The 19,180-nt window shown below is 39.6% G+C and overlaps 3 protein-coding genes across 3 annotated transcripts; all 3 read right to left on the minus strand.

Annotated features, from left to right (window-relative positions):
• Window positions 1-457: 457 nt before the first annotated feature.
• Window positions 458-12,830, minus strand: gnmt (glycine N-methyltransferase). The gene is made up of 6 exons (XM_078276668.1): window positions 12,463-12,830; window positions 9,385-9,512; window positions 9,068-9,181; window positions 8,659-8,801; window positions 6,216-6,337; window positions 458-4,583 (listed from the first exon to the last, which is right to left on the minus strand). The coding sequence occupies exons 1-6, from the start codon at window positions 12,669-12,671 to the stop codon at window positions 4,412-4,414; spliced, it is 888 nt and encodes a 295-aa protein (XP_078132794.1). The 5' UTR covers window positions 12,672-12,830; the 3' UTR covers window positions 458-4,411.
• Window positions 12,831-14,262: 1,432 nt separating this feature from the next.
• LOC144534705 (thrombomodulin-like) lies at window positions 14,263-16,250 on the minus strand. Its single transcript, XM_078276667.1, has one exon. The coding sequence runs from the start codon at window positions 16,245-16,247 to the stop codon at window positions 15,138-15,140; it is 1,110 nt and encodes a 369-aa protein (XP_078132793.1). The 5' UTR covers window positions 16,248-16,250; the 3' UTR covers window positions 14,263-15,137.
• A 254-nt stretch (window positions 16,251-16,504) lies between these two features.
• On the minus strand, window positions 16,505-19,180 carry cd93 (CD93 molecule). The gene has a single exon (XM_078276665.1). It carries the CDS (start codon window positions 19,087-19,089, stop codon window positions 17,251-17,253), a length of 1,839 nt encoding a protein of 612 aa, XP_078132791.1. The 5' UTR covers window positions 19,090-19,180; the 3' UTR covers window positions 16,505-17,250.

Consider the following 19,180-nt stretch of genomic DNA (forward strand, 5'->3'; position numbering starts at 1 on the left):
CTTTTTAGCTGCTAAATGTTGCTTAATTTAACATATTTCTTCTCCTCTCCTTAAAGGCTCTTTAGTATAACCATTAATAATCCTAATTACTAATCTCCTTCTTTCCATCCAATCTGTCTCTCTCAACTTTTTCTGTTTTTGTTTGATTTGGCCAATGGCGTGCTGTGAAAGCAATCCTCCCCAGTAAAGCCAGTCATGGTTGACCACTTTGACTCCCCTAACTGGAGCAAAGCAAAGCAGAGCAAGCCACATCTGGCAAACGGTTCTCACATCTGGTTTGTGTATCAGCTCCTTGCATGGCCGTCTACCACAAGAGTCTGATCGCATACCTCGAGAGACAGATGAGATGAGCTCCAGACGCTGCGCTCCAGGGAAGAGAAGCTGGATGACGGTGAGCAAGTTCATGTTCAGAGGACAGACAGAAAAATAGCAGGAAATGTCACTCACCGACAAAATGTCACACAAGGCAAGGCAGCTTTATTTGTATAGCACATTTCAGCAACAGGGCAATTCAAAGTGCTTTACATAAAACATTAAAGAGCAGTTAAAAACTATTACAAAATTAAAAACAGATAAAGTACGAGAATAAAATTTACAGTAGTAATTGTTTTACAGCAGTATAAGAAATTAACAATTAGGCAACATCAAAAGAAATACACAGTGAAGAAGCTGTGTTTTATTGGGGCTAAGAACTTTCTACTGTTCTTTGAATTTCTATTTGTTACAGCAGTGTGCAGAAAAGAGAGCTAGAAGGTGAAAACATTGCTTCTGTTAGGTTTACAAAAACCCACAAAAATACAGTCAGCTAAACGTGAAGGCCTTTGGTCTTTAAAGCAAGATATTGGTTTAGCAATCACAATACACATAATTGAGACCAGACCAGTGCCATTAAAAATAAATGGGACATTTAAAACTTTCTTAGATTAAGTTAAAGAATCACATTGGTGTAATGATAAAATTTATCATGCAGAAAGACAAAAAGCAGAATTTTATTAATGGAGTTTGATCTTCATCTGTGGGATTTGGACTGCGTTCCAATAGTTACATGTTATGTAATACCGCCCTCTTGTGTCCAATCTGTATTCTGCACTTAGCTGACAATTTGGGTAATAGGATCTAACATTGATGGAATAACGTGGCAATAGGCCTTTTTCACATTATTATTTTTTGCACCCGGTGTAGCACAGTACAAAGCCCGATGCAAGTGTCTTTGCTAGTGTAAGACCGACACAGTTGTCAATTTCCCGTCCAGTGCCCACGTCGTTTAAACGGCAAATGCACCTGCGCCCATCTGTGCGCCCATGGGCGTGCTGGTCTTACAGGGAGGTGTGTTCAGGTGAATTCTTGGCGTATTGCTATCTTGAGGCAGTGGGAAGTGATCGCACCATTGACCAACAAAAACCTGGTCTAAAGTCAATAATGCAGCATTTCATTGTTATTTTAACAGTGAATTAGTAAAATGCGCCTAGGCTCGTGCACAGCGCGGCACACTATGCTTGTTACACACACACACAGGGACGCGCAGCAGCACACAAACATGCAGAAGATCTTTACATATTATGACACCTATGACGCACGGACCCTTTTTTCCGCCGTTAAACTAGCAAAAGTGGATTCGTACACGCCCTAAATTACGCACATGCGCCAGGCGCTTCACGTCGTGTGCTTAGATCGTGAAAATAGGGCCCAAACTTTTCACAGTAGGAAAAGCACAGGTGTAAATAATAACATTAATGATGGCTGAATTCCATTTAGCTGCTTTAATTGCAGTGCACTGCTGAAGCTGCTACCCCCGCGACCCGACCCCGGATAAGCGGATGAAGATGGATGGATGGATGGATGGATGGATGGATGGATGCTTTAATTGCAGGGTCCTGGTATCCTCCCTGTCACTCTAACAGAGCCATCGTAAGTTAACACTTTTCCTACTATGACAAGTCATAATGTCTGCTGTGAAAAGGGTCTATTGCCGTCATATCGTGTCTCAATAATCTAGAGTACAATGTACAGTTTTAACCCGTTGCTTTGGCATAGTTGTTATATGAGAATTATGATTGTGAAAACAGTGAGTGAAATTCTCGCATTTTGTGTTTTCATGCAGATTTTAAATGTATAAGTACAAATAGCTTTACTTGACCCAGTGATACTGAGACAGCTCCTGGGATTAACATGGCTGTAATAAACTGCTTTTCTAAAAGAACTGTAACTCTCAGATATGCTCATCAACATGTCCATTGTACTGTATAAATCCTCACATGCAAAAAATATGAGCCAGCTGCCACAACCTTTCAAACATAAATGTTTACTTGGTTAATAAATCTGGTAGTACATTAAAATGAGGTATGATAACAGATGAATCTTCAAATTCAATTTGTATCGATTATGTCACAGAAACATGACACTGAAAATAAAAATATGACAATCAGGTTACTTAAAATATTTTTTATTATTTCATGCAAAATAATTCCAATAATCCTTGTTCATTATAAAATGTTTACACTTTATTTTTAAGATCTGGCAACATGATAAGACTGTTGTGAAATCTCTACATAAACCTTCAAGGACACTCAAACATCCAGCCATTCTTACCACATTCTGAACCTACTGTTGATCTCAATTACAAACTACTGCGTACCGTACATGTAGTTCTACAAGAGGCACTGGCACAACATTTGAATGCACAGTGCACTCCTGTTTAGGCAAACAGCAGGGGTAGTGATAATATTTGATTTCTCTCTGGTAGAGCTCCTTTTTCATTTCAGTGAAAAACACCTTTTTAATTTGGTGTTGAAGCAAAATGTATTTGAACCTGGATAAAACCGCAAAAATAAATTATTCTTTCATCATGCTCCCCTCATTATTTGGCTAAACTCAATTATTTGAGACAATGTACTGTACAGCACAATTGAATAACAATCAGGTTTCTCGCACTTTTGAAGCAAAAATAATCCAAGATTGAGCAGAAAATAACACTTTTGAAATATATTTGGTTGATAACACAATTTTAAATACGGTTGGGTTTTCTATGTCATTACTGTAATGCAACTGTTTGTACACGCTTTAGTACACGCAGCAATGACTATGAGTATTTCCGAAAATGATTCTGGTAGTAGTTCTGGATGAATCCTCAATAGGATTCCTGGCCTGTTGTACATTAATTAGTGCCCAGAACATGTAAAGGCTGTTTTTAGCTCAAATAAAGTAAATGAATTGTACCATGAAATAATAGAACCTAGAAACCAACCAAACAAAACCTAAATTGCTACAAAAAAAAAAAGAAGGCAAATTACATTCAAATATTAGAAACCGTTCTCTCAAGAGCAGGCTTTAGTAGACATTTTCAGGTTCAGAGAGGTCAGAGGTTATGTAGCTCTGGAGTTGGAGGGGATTTGGTGAGAAGAACACTTTAGGATAAAGGAATGTTGATTGGATTGACAGTCCCACTGGTTTACCCTAAACAGGTTAACCAAGCCTTTTTAAGGTGTCAGGGTGATTCAAAATGTTCACTTCGTTCTGGTCTTATTTAAGTGACGTCCACCAAGGCGTGCAAGAATACTATTGAACATGTGGCGACAGCCACGACAGTAAAGCTAATGAATTAAAACTGCCATCATGCTGTGCCAGATTTGCCTAAATTTAAAGAAAGGCAGTAGACCAGAATGGGATCCACTTTTCGAGCTCAAAAATACAAGCAAAAGAACGGCTACCGTATTCACAAAACACGGATGCTTTGTGTGTGCTTTTAAGACCCTTGTGGTAAACTTTTAAAATACAATTGTCTGGAATTGCACTTCGTACATTACTGGCAATTAATATCAAGTGTTCCATCATGAGAAATATCACTAATGTACAGCACCATGTTAAAACATGTTCATTGTGGTTATGGAAGTTCAGAAAGGCGGAAAGCAACGACGAAATGAGGTCAAGATAAAACTAAAGCAGCACACAGAAACATTAGGAAAATACCAGATATGGGCAAAACAGTGGTCCGATAAATTTTGAATATATTTTTCAAATTAGCTTTGACCTTTCTAGAGTTTTAGGAACGCACTGTGTTTTTAATAGCAAGTTTGAATTATAACTTTTTAGACCATAGCAAAAATCACTGATAATACATTTTCTTATATAATGATAATAATGCCAGCTACTGGCATAACCGTTCTTGACTGTGCCAACACTGGACACAAATGATTGCCAATATGCTTCTTTTGTAATTATTATTATTAATTAAGATCTAAAAAAAAAGTGAAATATTGTTTAAAACATATTCAAATAGAATTTCGCCCAAATCTGGAGGACAGTAGGAGCATGTTCAGACTTAAAAATGATTTTCTTAGCTGTGTGTGTGTGTGTGTGTGTGTGTGTGTGTGTGTGTGTGTGTGTGTGTGTGTGTGTGTGTAACAGGTTGCTCTTAGGCTGTCTTCTTACAGACATGGATGAAGTAGCACGGAGCCTGGCTCTGGCCAGGGACGTACGTCTTGAAATCTCCGTAGACGCTGTGCTCCATTTTTCCGTTGAAGGCCTCGGTCAGTAAAGCTTTGAAGCTCTGCAGACGATGAGGGTAGTAGGACAGACGGAATTTACTGGGGAGGCCAAACAGAGCATCTGCACATTAGAATTCCTCCAACCACTCTTTAAAAGGTTACTTTCTATTGTGTCTAACATGTCTGGTGAGAGAGACCTTTCTACCTTGACTGTAAGAGATTCTTCACGGTGAAAAAACAAACCAGACGGTGAGACAAATACCGAAAGCAAATAAAACACTAGAGAATGCCTTTGAGGTAACTTTTTACTCAAAAGGGTCACACATCATCGTCATGATTATATTCTGACAGATGAATGTTTATAACGCCTGAAGAGTCAGTCATTTGATAAATCGAGTGCAAAGTTGACACTGCTCTGAATATGCACCAAAAGGACAGGTATCAGAGCATTATCCGTCACAAATACTGCATGTCACGGCAGCTTTCATTATCAAACACAAACTGTTTGTGAAGCTACACGTAAGAGATGACATGATACTAGTTGACTTTGACAGCGGCTGTTATAAGGTGGTTATTACTGTGTCATTCATTTGTGTCCTGATCCTCATGATTACAGTTTGAAAGGGTAATTACTCTTTCACAAGTTTGTCTCACAGCACCTCTTTGCAGTTTTAAAATCCCTGTCAGGTAGTAATTGCTGCTTCCAGCAGATCAATGTTCTCCCCAGCACATTTTATTGTAGCCCTTGAATAAATAGTGGCAACTAGGGCAAAGCGGGAATTTATATAGAAAATGTCATAGACAGTAGCCATTCAAAGCACTTTAAAAAATTGCATAAGAAAACTATAAGAAAGAAAGAGACACAATTTAAAAAAAAGAGTGGTGTAACCGACTAGTTCATACACATACCCTACTGAAACTTCCCTGCTATTAGCTTGAAAACTTTGATGCATGTCGTACCCGCCCCCCCCAAACTTTCCCTTAAAGGCTTACTTAGGATTCACCAAAGTCACACAATAACACAAACAAACTAACCGATCGAGATCGCAGTAGACGAGCAATTCCCGTGTTCTGCCAGGTAAAATAACTGTTTTTGTCAAACTAGTCTGGTGGCTTTGTAGGAAGCATAGATGGATATTAACGGCCTCAGTTCCCTGTTAGAAAGGGCTGTCTGCGACAGCAAGGTAAAGCAGGGAAACTATTCTTAATATAGTGTACACTTCAGCTGATATTGACTTATTTAAGTGGGCCTTTTTTTTTTTTTTTTTAGGTAAATACGTTTTGCTGCCGATCCTGTCCACAGCAGCACATTGCTTAGCTTCTGTTATGGTACTCACAGTCGTCCAAACTGGGGACGTGCCGACTGCCATAAACTGTAGCTAACACACTGACTATGGATAAGTACCTCATACAACCCCACTTCAAGATATCCAAACAATCCCTTTAATTATCTCTGGATGTACTGTATGAGGCCATGCAAATTATTAAGGTAAGACTGCCTAATGTTAATACTAGATTTTTACATTGACTTTATGAAATACTTTTCAAGAATTTAATTTGCTTCAGCAAAAACAGGCATCAGTTTCTGGTTATTTCATCTATTAGTAAATACTCACTTGCTTCTGCAAAATATTTACTATATTTAACATATCAAAACATAAAATTATATATACCATAAAATAGGCTTTTCCCTGCCATATTGCCCTAGTAAGTAGCAAAGGGCTGACCTACCTGACATCAGGAAGATTTTGAAGGGTGGCCTTGGGCACGTGGATGGTGTAGTCCAGAGTGATCATATGGGGCTTATTGTCGACCCACAGCACCGAAGTGGAGATGTCCTGAGTTAGATCACTCTGCAGCACAACACAAACACACACATTTATGACACATGTTTATCAGTATTAGGCACCAAAGATACTTGTCACAACCTTTCCTCTTTTCCTGAGTAGTGGCCAACAGTGAGCAGTGACTGAACAAAACCAGGAGGTAGCTCTTACTTTTATGGACTACATGGACCATGAGAGCAGACTTTGGGATTACAGAGGTATTAGAAGTGGATTTTGCTCTTGCACATGACTGTTGACATAGTATTTCTATTTAGGCCTTCCAGCTGGTTAGTTCCTATATTGGCTGGATTAAAGAATATGGAGCTTGTTTTGTGGAAAATAAATCAAATATGGCTCAATGCTGTTATGCTATTTCTATATTATATATTTTGCCAATAAGATAGATAATAAATTGCAGGATTGGTTGTTTAATTCAACTTTAGATGTCTGAAACTTCTTTATATACAATCTATGGTCTGAATCCAAACATACCGTATGTTGTCATTGTACTATACTCCATGCAAATAAATGCATTTTAGCTACAAAGTAGAAGCTATGCATCATTTTAAGCCACAGGAACACTCTTAACTTATTTTGTTCCAGCTTCCCAAATAGATTTCTTCTCCTCAGTACTCCTGACATTATCGTTTTTTCTGCCCATTGCCAAACAAACCCGCAATTCCGTGCACATTTCCTTCTGTTTCTCTTGGGGCCATTTCAATGAAAAACCTCACAATATCCGGCAGGCTCTGGATAGAGATTTAGGTCTTAAGCTCAGCTGCTGCTAAGATGGTGTAAAAAAAAAAAAAAAAGAAAACAACATTTATAAACAATTTTGTCTGTCCACCTCCTTTTCACAAAGCAACAAAGTAAAGCTAAGAGTAAGTTAATCTGTACTTTACATAACATGCAATACACTGAAATAAACAAATACCCTTGCACTTTATTCAGTTTTAGTTTCTCCATGTAATGATGCTAACTTACACTGTTGGCCTGTGTGATGTGGTCAGCTAACCTGACTCCGCCAGATGGATTGCTTCGCATTTGCTCGGCATATCCATCTGGGAACTTTCCGTTGGAGAACTTTTGGGAAGGGGCGAAAATACTGGTTAGCTGATTGGATAAACCATCTGTCTATCACCACCTATGTTGGTGATAGACGGCCCAAATCAACCAATCAGATCAACGATATATCAAACTCTTGCCGAAACCAATCGGGAGAAGAGCACAAACATCTTTTCCTCCAAGAAAAGCCTCCATTGCCGTTTTTTGCTCTTCTTTCAATGAAGGAATACTTTCTAATTTCGGATAAAACTTGCGCGATAGCTACGCTCATCTCATCCGTGGAAGCCGCCATGTTGTTTAGACTGAACAGTCGCTTCTCGTTGCGTCAGCGTCACACCTAAACCCGCCTCAAAACCAACGCTGATTGGTCGGTCGTTTGGCGAACGGCTCCAAATTTTCTCTGTCTCAAGATGCCAGACTGATCTGCGAGTGGAAAACTGGAGCTCGTGAGCTCAGGACGGTCTCACGAGGGTAGTGGTGAGCCACATGATTTCTCTGAAACACATGGAGCCACCAACTGATTCTTATTTCACAGCGTGGAGCTTTAATGTGAGGGATCCACCCATTTTACACATTCTGTGTTCCCCAGCAGGCTTCCCACCATCATTCTTCTTTCTTTATGCTTTTTCATGCTGAATGATTTATTTTTTGACTAACTTATGAGAACAAGATTTAAAGTGGTGCTTTTTGAAACTCAGTTTTACAGATCTGTCGATTAAATCAACTAATCGATTAGTTGACAAAATCGATTTGAGTGTTAGTCGACCACGAATTTCTTTAGTCAAGTACAGCCCTACTGGAAATTGTATTAAAAATGATCCGACTCAATGGAACCACTTCAATGAAGAAGAGGTTTCATGCTAAGCAGGTTCCGACAACATCCATAAACCAAAATTGAAGGCAGTTGTAGATGTTGATGGTCCTTTCATGAAGAGTCAGAAACGTTTAGTTTTACGCACATAAACTACAGTGACTGTGTGTTGGGACATAAAACGGATGATCTACACTCAATAATGCCAGAATGCATCGTTTGTAGACGAAGATGGAGGATGAAGCTGCTACTGGTAAAATTACTGAAATGTGTATACAGGGAATAAGGTTGGATGAGTTACAAAATTATCCATCTACATGTCAAGTTGAACCTCTGTGAAAAATAAAGAGGCTTATTCCTTACCGCAGCGGTCATCCTCCCCCCTTTCCCTTCTCCTTTCATGTCTTCAGCTGTCCTCTCAAATAAAAGGCCTAAAGTTCCCAAACATTCCTAACTCCATTAAGTTTAGTACCTTATAGTAGATATTTTTGCCTTGTGGTGCCCGGCCGGTCTCCAGGATGTAGTCATAATTACGGTGGTCAATGATGAGGATCCCACCTGGTCTGACCATACTGGCAATGTTCTGAAGGGCCAACTTTTGATCACTCTGGTCCCCTTAAGGCAATAACATGATCACCATCAACAGAATGAACTATAATTAAATCACATTGTTTAAGTAATAAAAGATTATGTTATTGGCTTGCAGGATAGATTATGTTTGGTTGGAGATGATCCGAAATGAATCCCATATATATTTATAAATGTATTTTTGACATTAAAGCATGTAAACACGTTCTAGTAGAAACCCAAAACACAAGTATGAACCTCAAAAGCTTACGAACCTTTAAGTAATGGCTCTGTCCCTTTTATGTTTCACGTACCTTTAAAGTCTGGTAAGTGGGCGAATGAGTTGCCGAGGCAGATAACAGCATCAAAGCCAGCTCCTGGTTTCTGAATGTCCTCTGGTAACGTCAACCAGTTGGCCTCTTCAATCACTGAGGACAAGAGAAGGGCCAAGGAGTTAACCGTAAAGAGGAAAACATGAGGATGTCACCTGATGAACACTGCAGCAATTTGATTTGGCATAACCTAAAAGAGCATGCTCAGTTTATCCAATAAAGACTTTAAGGAACTTTTTAAGTGGTCTGAACATTTAAACATGACAATTCAATCCTAACAAAATAATAAAATGTAGTACCCCACTGGTCAAAAGCTTGTTCTTTTCTTCTCTCCCATCTTGACTTCAGCGCATACTTGAGCATTTTGTCGCTGGCATCCACGCTCACCATTTTAAAGCCCTCTTCCACCAACATGATGGAGTCAACTCTACAAAATAAAACACACACTCTGTAAATACCAGTTATGTATACAAACAACAGCATAATCTCATAATCTCTCAAGTTCTGCTAATAACACACTTTATTGTGTACTACAGCAGGGTGTGACAATGGTGATTTCATTGACTTTATCTATTAGACTAATGCTGTTTTTCCATTACATGGTACCTGCTCGACTCTACTCGCATTTTTTGGTTTTCCATTATGAAAAAAGGTCCCTGGTACCTGCCAACAGGTACTTTTTTTTGCTGACTGCAGACTACTGATTGGTCGGAGAGAATCGTCACTAATCACTGCGTCATCATTGCTAGCGACAGACGGGGGTGTCCTGAACAAACCCGCCATTTTTAAATTGTTTAGCCAGCTGTGTTTTTTTTTTGCGGCCTCCAGCTTCTTTTGAAACAAAATGTGTCTTCTGGCTGTGGCAACAGTCACATGCTGAGAATCAAAAACAACACACCTTCGACGTTCTGTGTGTGTTGCGTTTGGTCACAGCAGTTTCCTGCGGCGTCGCTACGACGACCAGCCACGCTCGACTCACGCATGAGGCAGCACTAAATCTGCAATGGAAAAATGAGGACAGGGCATCGCGGCCGAGTCGAGTCGAGCAGGTACCACATAATGGAAAAACAGCATAACATTGACAAGTGACAACAGAAATAACCTTTGCTCATCCTCAAACAGCGATGCAGATTGTTAGTAATATCATCATGCAACAACTTAATGTTTTACAGGTATAAAGAGATGGTTGATATTTGATAGTCAGTAGCTCCTCATGCTTAGAAAGCATGGCAGAACAACATGAACCCAGGCCAAAACACAGTCTGAACTGAGGCTGTTGAGTCTTGTTTGGACAGTCCTTGCACTGAAGTGTCTTGAGCGATTACAGCTCTTTTCAAATAGTAACTAGCTGTTAAAGAATATCCATGAGTTCAAAAAATTCAAACAACGGAATCAAATTGATGTGCAGTTCATGTTAAAGAGCAACTCAGGAGCTCATTGCAGTTTTTGTCAAAATGTTGGCACAAGAAACAACAGTATTACCTAAACTGCAATCATTAACAACAACTGCAAGATAGTAACACAATGGTATAAAAATATATTTAAAAAATACAAAAACCACAACAGTCTTTATGCAGGGAGACCAAGCAAATCAACAGTAAGAATGCAGATTTGTAGCTGAAATCCAACCTCGTCCTTGAGTTTAAGGCAACATTTTTTACAAGCTTTGGTTCACTTGCAATTACGCAACATAAATCTCAGACAAAACAAAAGCAAAAAAAATCTTCTACGGTTCAGATCAAGGTCATTTATCTGCAAGTCACGATGATTGGATCCTTAACTGAAAGCATGATCTGTAGCTTAAAGCATGATCTACAGCTTCTTCTGCTCTTGCATAAGTCACTGCTAGCTCTGATGACACAACAACTGGAGAGCCTGGCATCACAGGCACATTTAGACAGCCAAAAATAGTGAGGCCATTTGTTGACCTCATTCCACTGTGAGCATGTTTACATCGCCCCAGATGGTTGTGGTGCTGAGACACACTTCTACTATGGAATAGGGTCAGAGTCGGTGTGTTAAATGCCTCCATACTAGATCACAGCAGCCATATGTAAGATATGAAGCTGTACTATGTCTATTTCAGAAAATTTATGAAAATTATGAGGGCGTTATGATGAAGATGATTACCTCTGTGAAGTGGCTGCAATGATGGTTTTAAGTGATCAATATAAAAATTACGAATACGATACGAAAATACATTTCTGCAGCCCATTTTACAGATGGTTCAACTAAACTGATAGATCACTGAATGGATGTTTGTTTAGTGTATAATCCAGTTGTACATCATTAAATTACAAAATAAATAATAATATTGCATCTCCTGCACAACTTCTCCCAGACAGAAAGACCAATTGATGTGAATTGAGGGACTACACATATAGTATATATAGTATATATTATAGTATGCTGTTTTCTTGTTGAGTTCAGCCAATGGCCTTGCTGCTGTTCTGTATCAGCAGAGGTACTCAGACTGCATTGAACCAGTCAAAACTCCCTGCAGCAAACCATGTCCAGTGAACCCTACATCTGCTATCACACACAAGTCAAATTCAGCAGCTAGCTTCCACTTACACAAACAGTACATCTCCCATTCAGCAACCCCAATGTTGATTATGTGCTTCAAATGTGGGTAGGCCTAACTGGTGTAAATGTAAAAAGGCAGAAAATGTATAGGCTACTGATCTTCACAACACGTGTATATTGAGGCTTTTGTTCAGGCCATATAAGCCTTCTTAGTTGTAACATAAAAACACTTTCAATCAACATGACTCAGCTCATGGTACCAGACTGCTGCCGAAGGCAGGAACTGGCACAGTGGCTGGTGCAACTCTGCACTTTCATTCATCGCTCTCTGGCCTAATCCGGATTTTGTCTAAAATTAAAGGGGTCACCGAGTTGAAAATCCTGGAAAGTCAAACTAACTTGATTAACTATAGATAATCTCACTTATTATAGAAGCAATATTGGCATTTTTAATACTTTTACATATCGAATTATCTAAACCTACAATTGACTCTTTTATGCAGGTGTAAATCTTTGTCTATGACTATCAAGAAACAAAGAAGGTAAAGAAACATCTCTCTTACCACATTTGCTAACGTTACACATCAAAATATGCTGTAGCTGGAGGACGTGAACTGAAATGATTAATATTCATTTAAATAATGTAGACTTGGTGTATAGTGCTAATGCCGAATTAAAGATTAGGTTATGCAAATATAGAAACGCCATACATTTCTTCACTGGGGGTGTTACGTTTGCAGATATACAAGGGTATGCATTAAATTGAACACATTTTTAATAGAGTTTGGTGAAACGTTCACCGCCACACCAGCCCTAACTTAAACCCTTCTCAAACGTCGGTCTGACATTACCCTGTTCCGCAGGCTACATCCAGCACTCTTTGCACCCCTTGCTCTTTCAGCAAAGACACCACCCAGCTTTTGTATTCCTGCGTCCTACTCTGCGTGTCTCCGATGTACAGCTCCCAGACTTTCGCTGCTTTGCCGTCGGCATACTGGTCAGGAAGACCCTCGGCGGCCACACCGAGAGAGCGGGTCCTAAACACGCTGTCGACCGACATGCTGCTGCTTTGTTGAGTGTTGAGCTTACTCAGCAAACGAATGAGGTATTCAGCAACCTGACTGCTCTAAATGTGTCTGAAAACGAGCTGTTCTCTATTCTCTCAACATGCTAACCCAAATTCAAGTTGCTATTATTTATATGAGCAACAAAGGTGGGGCAAACTTTAACCCAATGACACTGTTATGAATTGACGCCTACTTTCTGATAGGATGAAGCAAAAAGGAGACCGACAGCCCCTACTTCCGTGTTTACGTTAGTAGACGTCCTTGACGTGGAAGTTAATGAATTTCTTACCCTAAAATAACCTCCCAGGATCAGTTATATGCTGCATTTTAAAGTAACGCACAACTGCGTAAATCTATACTTTAGGTGTTTGGGTTAACTATATGTTTGAGAATTCGGACTTTAACAAGATTATGACAAAGTGAGCAGAAATATAGGATTTATTTGCAATTCGATGTCACAACAGAATGCATACGGTAGCCTGCATGAACTCATGAAAAGGGTTACCATCTGAAACAAAACAGGTTGCAATAAATGCATAAAATCAAATTAAGAATAAAAGCAAAGCAACATAAATGTAGGCAAACTATAATTTTCTTAAAGGGTGTCTGCCACACATACAAAACTTGTTTTTTTTGTTTACCTCCTAACAAGGTAACTCCTCCTGTTTTGATTGGCTGGTTTATGTAAGCTCACAAATGTACTGTATTATAGGAAACTGGCAGAGATGAGGTTTTGTCAGCCACAACTGGTCATTTAGGTTAGGTTTGTACCACCCAGTCTTATCAACACTGCAGTCCAACTTTAAAATATGCTCTGTTAGTCACATTATATTAGCTGTCACCACTGATTTTTGCCCACATGTTTTTAATGGTGTTTGTTCATTGTCTTGATGTTTTCTCACTGATTAGTCACAGGAACTCCTGTTTAACAGCGGTCTTAACTGCCGTGCTTCTTTTTTGGGGAGATAAGTTTAAACACACTTATATAGAACCAATGAAATAAAGGCAGCACTCGATGATTTCCCCTCACCCCCTGCTGCCTGGATAGGTTAGCCTACTAAGAGTTTACATATGGGATTATCTAGGTAATCTCAGAGTAGATTTGGTTGACCATATACCTTATGTAAAATCAGGTTAACTCCTGTTAGGGTGCTAGTTGCCATAAGGTGCCATATTAATGTACAGACATTCAGTACTCTTTGTTTCTGGATCTATAGGAAGTGGCTACTATATGTAGTTAATGGTTATTGCTTGGTGAAGCACTATTAGTAAAATAGACTATGTCCAACAGTAACATCTAGTGGCAGCTGTAGGGAACTGAAACATGATATACTCTAACGTTAAAAGGCAATTTAAGAAGATATGTAAAAAAGACCAATGCTGTGATAGTGTACTGAATGTGCACCTGCACAAAGGGAGGACTGGTTCAGGGTGTCTGACTACATTGCCAGAGTGATGAGGATGTCTGTGTTCTGATGTTTCCTTACAACCAGTGTGGAGAGGAGGGACATGGGAATCATCAGATAAAGAGGAAGAGGGATCCACTCAGTTCTCCATTCAGAGAAAAAAGTCCAGAAAAATGTAAACTGTAAAATAAATACTATATTTATTGACTGACTTTTAATTTCTGTTTTGGAAATAAAGCCGATTAAATGGAAAATTGAAACCAGATGACAACATTTACCAATTTATTGTCATAATATGCATTGTTTTTACAGAAGACAATATGACTTGTCATAATAACTAAAACACAGATGTTACTCATAACATTGTAAGCTAGCATGAACAAATGAAGACACATGTTACTGCAATTTTGTACAACAGAACTGTAGATGGCACTCTAAGAACAAGAATAATGCCAGCAATGACTTGTTATGAATGACTTCAAATTTTAATTTCATGTCATGATACACAAAAGATTAGAACATTACATGAAATCGCCCTCTAGAGTCCCATATTAAAGACCATTTCACTCATGTACTTCAAAACTCATATTTTACAAACAGTTACATGTAACCTATATGCACAGATAATAATGTTTAAAGGAAAATTCAGTATTGGAAAGAACACAGTACATTCACGTTGACACTTTAAGGAGCTAGCACTATCCCTGAGGAATTCCATTTTCAGATTAGCATTTTACTTATGAAACATATGCTTAACTCATAAAATGAGAATTAGAATTTTCTGACTACCACCTATAAAATGACCTCTCAGCTTCTACTGGGACACATACAACATGAAAATATTTCCTATATGCTGCAATTGCAATGAATTAATATTAATTCATATTATTATTATTATTATTTTATAATGCATTACCTCGATAAAAAAACCTGTTACTCGTTTATTCGGAGAAGTTACAGACCGCAGCCATCTGATAAATGTAATGGAGTCTCCCAAACTTGAAATGCCAAAGGGACCAGTGGAGTTGGTGATCATCATTGTTTGGAATGGAATTAACACTCAATATTCTCCACAGGAGCAGTAGACGGCTGATTGGAGTTTTGTTCTCTGCACTTCTGCCGCTTAACAACATAAAACCTTATCACAAATATAAACACTACCACAGCCACAACAACAAAAATCCATATCCAGAGAAACTCGCCAGCAGGCACAGAAGAACCCTTCAGTGTATGATTATTGGTGGCTGGTTTAACAAAAGCTATAACGATAGGAGTTGTGACAGCAAAACTTTCATTGCCCTCTGCTTTGACGCAGTTGACTTCATTTTTTAGTACAAATCCTTTTCCGCAGGAGCACACAAAACTTCCAAAAGTGTTTTTACACTCTTGATCACATCCATCATTCAAACATTCATCAATGTCCTCACAAAATGTATCACTTAATAGAAAGCCATCAGGACAGTAGCATTCGCTGGGTTTTCCCTGACATTTCGCTGGGCATTTATGTTGTGGACAGTGTTGTTTGCACTCCCTGGGGTTCTTGCTGTCTGGGATATATCCACTGAAACAAGAGCATATATAACCTCCTTTTACATCTGAGCACATATGTTCACAAGGACCACCTTTACAGCCTTTAGAGCTTTTGATAACATTAGGATCTGATAATTCTCGTGCCTGGCATGCATCTTTGCGCTTTGTTTTGCACAGAAACCCATCCGTTTTGTCCGAGCACAGCCTCTCTGTCCACTTTTGACCATTTGAAAGTGACACACAGCGTGGAGAGCAGACTTTAACATTGTCTTTCCATGTGCCAAAGGATGGAATAAAGCTACTGTGCACATTACCAGAGGTCCACTTATAGCCTCTCAGCGGAGCTGAAAGGTTGCTACAGGCAGAAGCTGGTAAACACAGTCCAATCCAGAAGTTTCCATACAATTCTTGTCTCAAACTGTCAAGGGTGCTCTCATCTGTCTCAGACCAAAATGTCATTAGTTCCCCATTCCTGTCACGGCATGCTTCCTCAGCAGTTTGAAAATCCACTCTGTCTTGATCTACTGTTATGCAGTCACTCCCAGTACAAAAAGGCCTACAGACACCAGTCTGCTCCATGCCAAATCCTGTCGTTATAGACAAGAACAAAATCACTGACATCAAAATAGTCATTGTCATTACCTTCACTGGCACAAAAACAGTCAGTTGCAAGCAGGCCATGATGTCGTGCAGTAGATCATCCTATAAAGTCGGCTGACTATAGTTTGGAGAATTTAGAGCCTGGGGCTACCTACTCCGGAAGCAACACCCCTCAGGACAATAACAACGGTAAAGACAGGAAGGAAATGAGATAACGTTACACTACTGGGTTTTTTCAATGTTGGCAAAGCCAAAGATCATCATTATGCAGATATAGGAACAAAAACCTATTCATATTTTAGAACAAACTATTTATTTTGTCTCATAACATGACTTAATCATCAGATAGCATACAGTATATTGATTCAATACTCTGATGTACATGTGTTTATCAATACATATTTACACCAGCATCAGATGTGCAAACTCCATTCAGCAAGTAAAATGAAAAATTGCATGTCTGAGTAAACAATCTGAATACTTCTTCCATTTTGGTACTGAAAGGTCAACATAATTTGTAATCTTTTGATATCATCTTAATGATGCAGTAAAGACACCAATGATTTTTGGCCAGAAGCTGAGGTTGAGTGAAAAGGCAGTGATACATACATTAACATATACAGTATATTGATAAAATAGCAGAACATGTGGCCAGACAAGACAAATTACAAAATTAGCTGACTGATCTTAACATAAAAATGCTCACTTTAAACAAATACATGCTGGTACAGATAAATCATTGTTAATATTTCTTCTTTTTCATTCTTTTTTCTTTCTGGAATCATCTGGCACCCAGTCCAAACTATCAGTTCTCGATACCCAGTCATGCTCATTATACAGAGCCCCTTACATCTACACATACACATATTTACACTTTGCTTCTTCTTGCCAAAATCAGCATCTTTTTTCTATTTTTTATTTGATTTGATATGTAATATTTCACAACAACACAGCCTAACATAGAGAGGCTGCAAAACATAAATTACATAAATAAGCATGATAATCCATGTAGACAGTCTTCTCCACCACTATCAGGTCATAGGTCATCAGTCAGGATGGACTCATATAGTTTCTCTAAACGCGGATCCAAACCAGAAGACACCCAACAGTAGCCATCTGTACTGGTATTTTTCTTGGCTTCTTTTTTGGAGCGACTGCATCGAAAAATTGCAACAGCCAGTGTCAATGCAACTAAAAGCAGCAGAGGAATGACTGAACCAAGGATGCAGATGATCACCTTGGAATTCACTGTCTTGGCAAAACCTGTCATCAAAGATACGTTTCTCTGCTGATCATTGTGCGTAACGTTCACCAGGTCTGGAAGCGGTGCGTCAGTGTGAGGAGACTGGTGTTGGAGCACAACTGTGGTTCTGGTTAAAGACTCTGTGGCGTTTTCTTGTGTTTCCTCCTCAGCTAGGTCATCTGATGAAGCAGCTGATTTTTCTGTCATATCTGGAGCGCAGGTCGCTCCATCTGTCTCCATGTGGAAGTCTTGCGGGCAGGTGCACAAGAAGCTGCCTACAGTATTGACACATTTGAACTGACAGAGATTACTGACACATTCATTAATATCTACGCACGAGTACCCATCCTCGGATAAAGTGAAGCCCTCATTGCAGGAACAAGAGAAGGATCCCAAACTGTTCAAGCAGCTGTGCTCACATCTTGTTTGCGTGCACTCATCCATATCCCTGCATTCACCATCAACCATTTCGTAGCCGCCTTCACATGCACATGTGTAACTGCCGTGCGTATTTATGCACAAATGATGCACGCAGGCTTGTGACTGGCACTCATCAATATCAGAGCAGTTCCGCTGGTTTGCATCTAGTTTGAACCCATCTGGACATTTGCAGAAATACCCAGACTCCCTCATTACGCACTGATGCTCACAGGTGTCAACGCCGCACAAGTCTTTTATCCTGCAACTGAGTCCATCCTCATCCAGGTCGTAACCTTCTTTGCATGAGCATTGAACCTCATCTGCATCCTGGTGGCACAAATGTTCACATCCGCCATTGCTTATCGTGCAATTTTGCTTCCCTGTTTTGCAAAACGGACCAGGTTCAGTCCAACGATAGATGTCGTCCATCCCCTTGCACACAACATATTGAGACTGTTGGTCACTACATAAAATAACAGCATATGTTGCGAGCGGAAATGATTGCATTTCACTTCTTTGTGGCTCTTCTGAGAAGGGCGCTGTGTAGGTGATTTGTCCAGGCCCCAATAGAGCCAAAGGTTTACACATTCCCTTAAAATAAAACTTACATGCATAAAAAGCAGGGCTTTTGCAAGGTCCAGCAGTCCATTTCAGTTGGTTCTGACCTGATATAGTATAATGAACTTTTACACATCTCTCCTCAGTGCATGTGGTGACAGGTTCTTTTTCCCAGTTGGAGTAGTGGGACTCTTCCTCCCCAGATACCCACCTAAACCCCCTGAGAGTCTTGTCAGCCAACACACAGTCCCCTCTGTGCAGTTTTAATCCAATCCAAAATTTAAACACCCTGTCCTGACGTTGTCTTTGGATCTGTGAGAGAAGCGAGCGCAGCACATCCTCTTCTTCTTCGTCTCTGACTGTCATCAGATAACCTCCATTGTGGTCACAGTTCTGACGGGCATCCCTAAAGCTCATTCTGTCCATATTCAGGGTGAAACAGGCGTTTGAGGTACATAGCGTCTCATGTTCAGCTGATAAACCCTCAAAGCTGTTGATGAGCGGCAGCAGAAAAATCCACAACATAATTGCCATAGAGATCAACAAATTAACTGATATCCAGAAGGTCCTTGGGAGCTTTGGGGGTGAAATGTGACCAATATGTGGTTGTCCATTCGTAGCCAAAAACAAGTGGTGTGGGTCTGAGACTAACATTCATGCTCATGCATCCTGTTTGGGACACAAACTAAAGACGGAAACCATGTTTAGCAGCAGTTATGGGTTCTTTTTTACTCCCCCACTGACC

This window comes from Sander vitreus, chromosome 20 (assembly GCF_031162955.1).
Source record: "Sander vitreus isolate 19-12246 chromosome 20, sanVit1, whole genome shotgun sequence".
Classification (NCBI taxonomy): domain Eukaryota; kingdom Metazoa; phylum Chordata; class Actinopteri; order Perciformes; family Percidae; genus Sander; species Sander vitreus.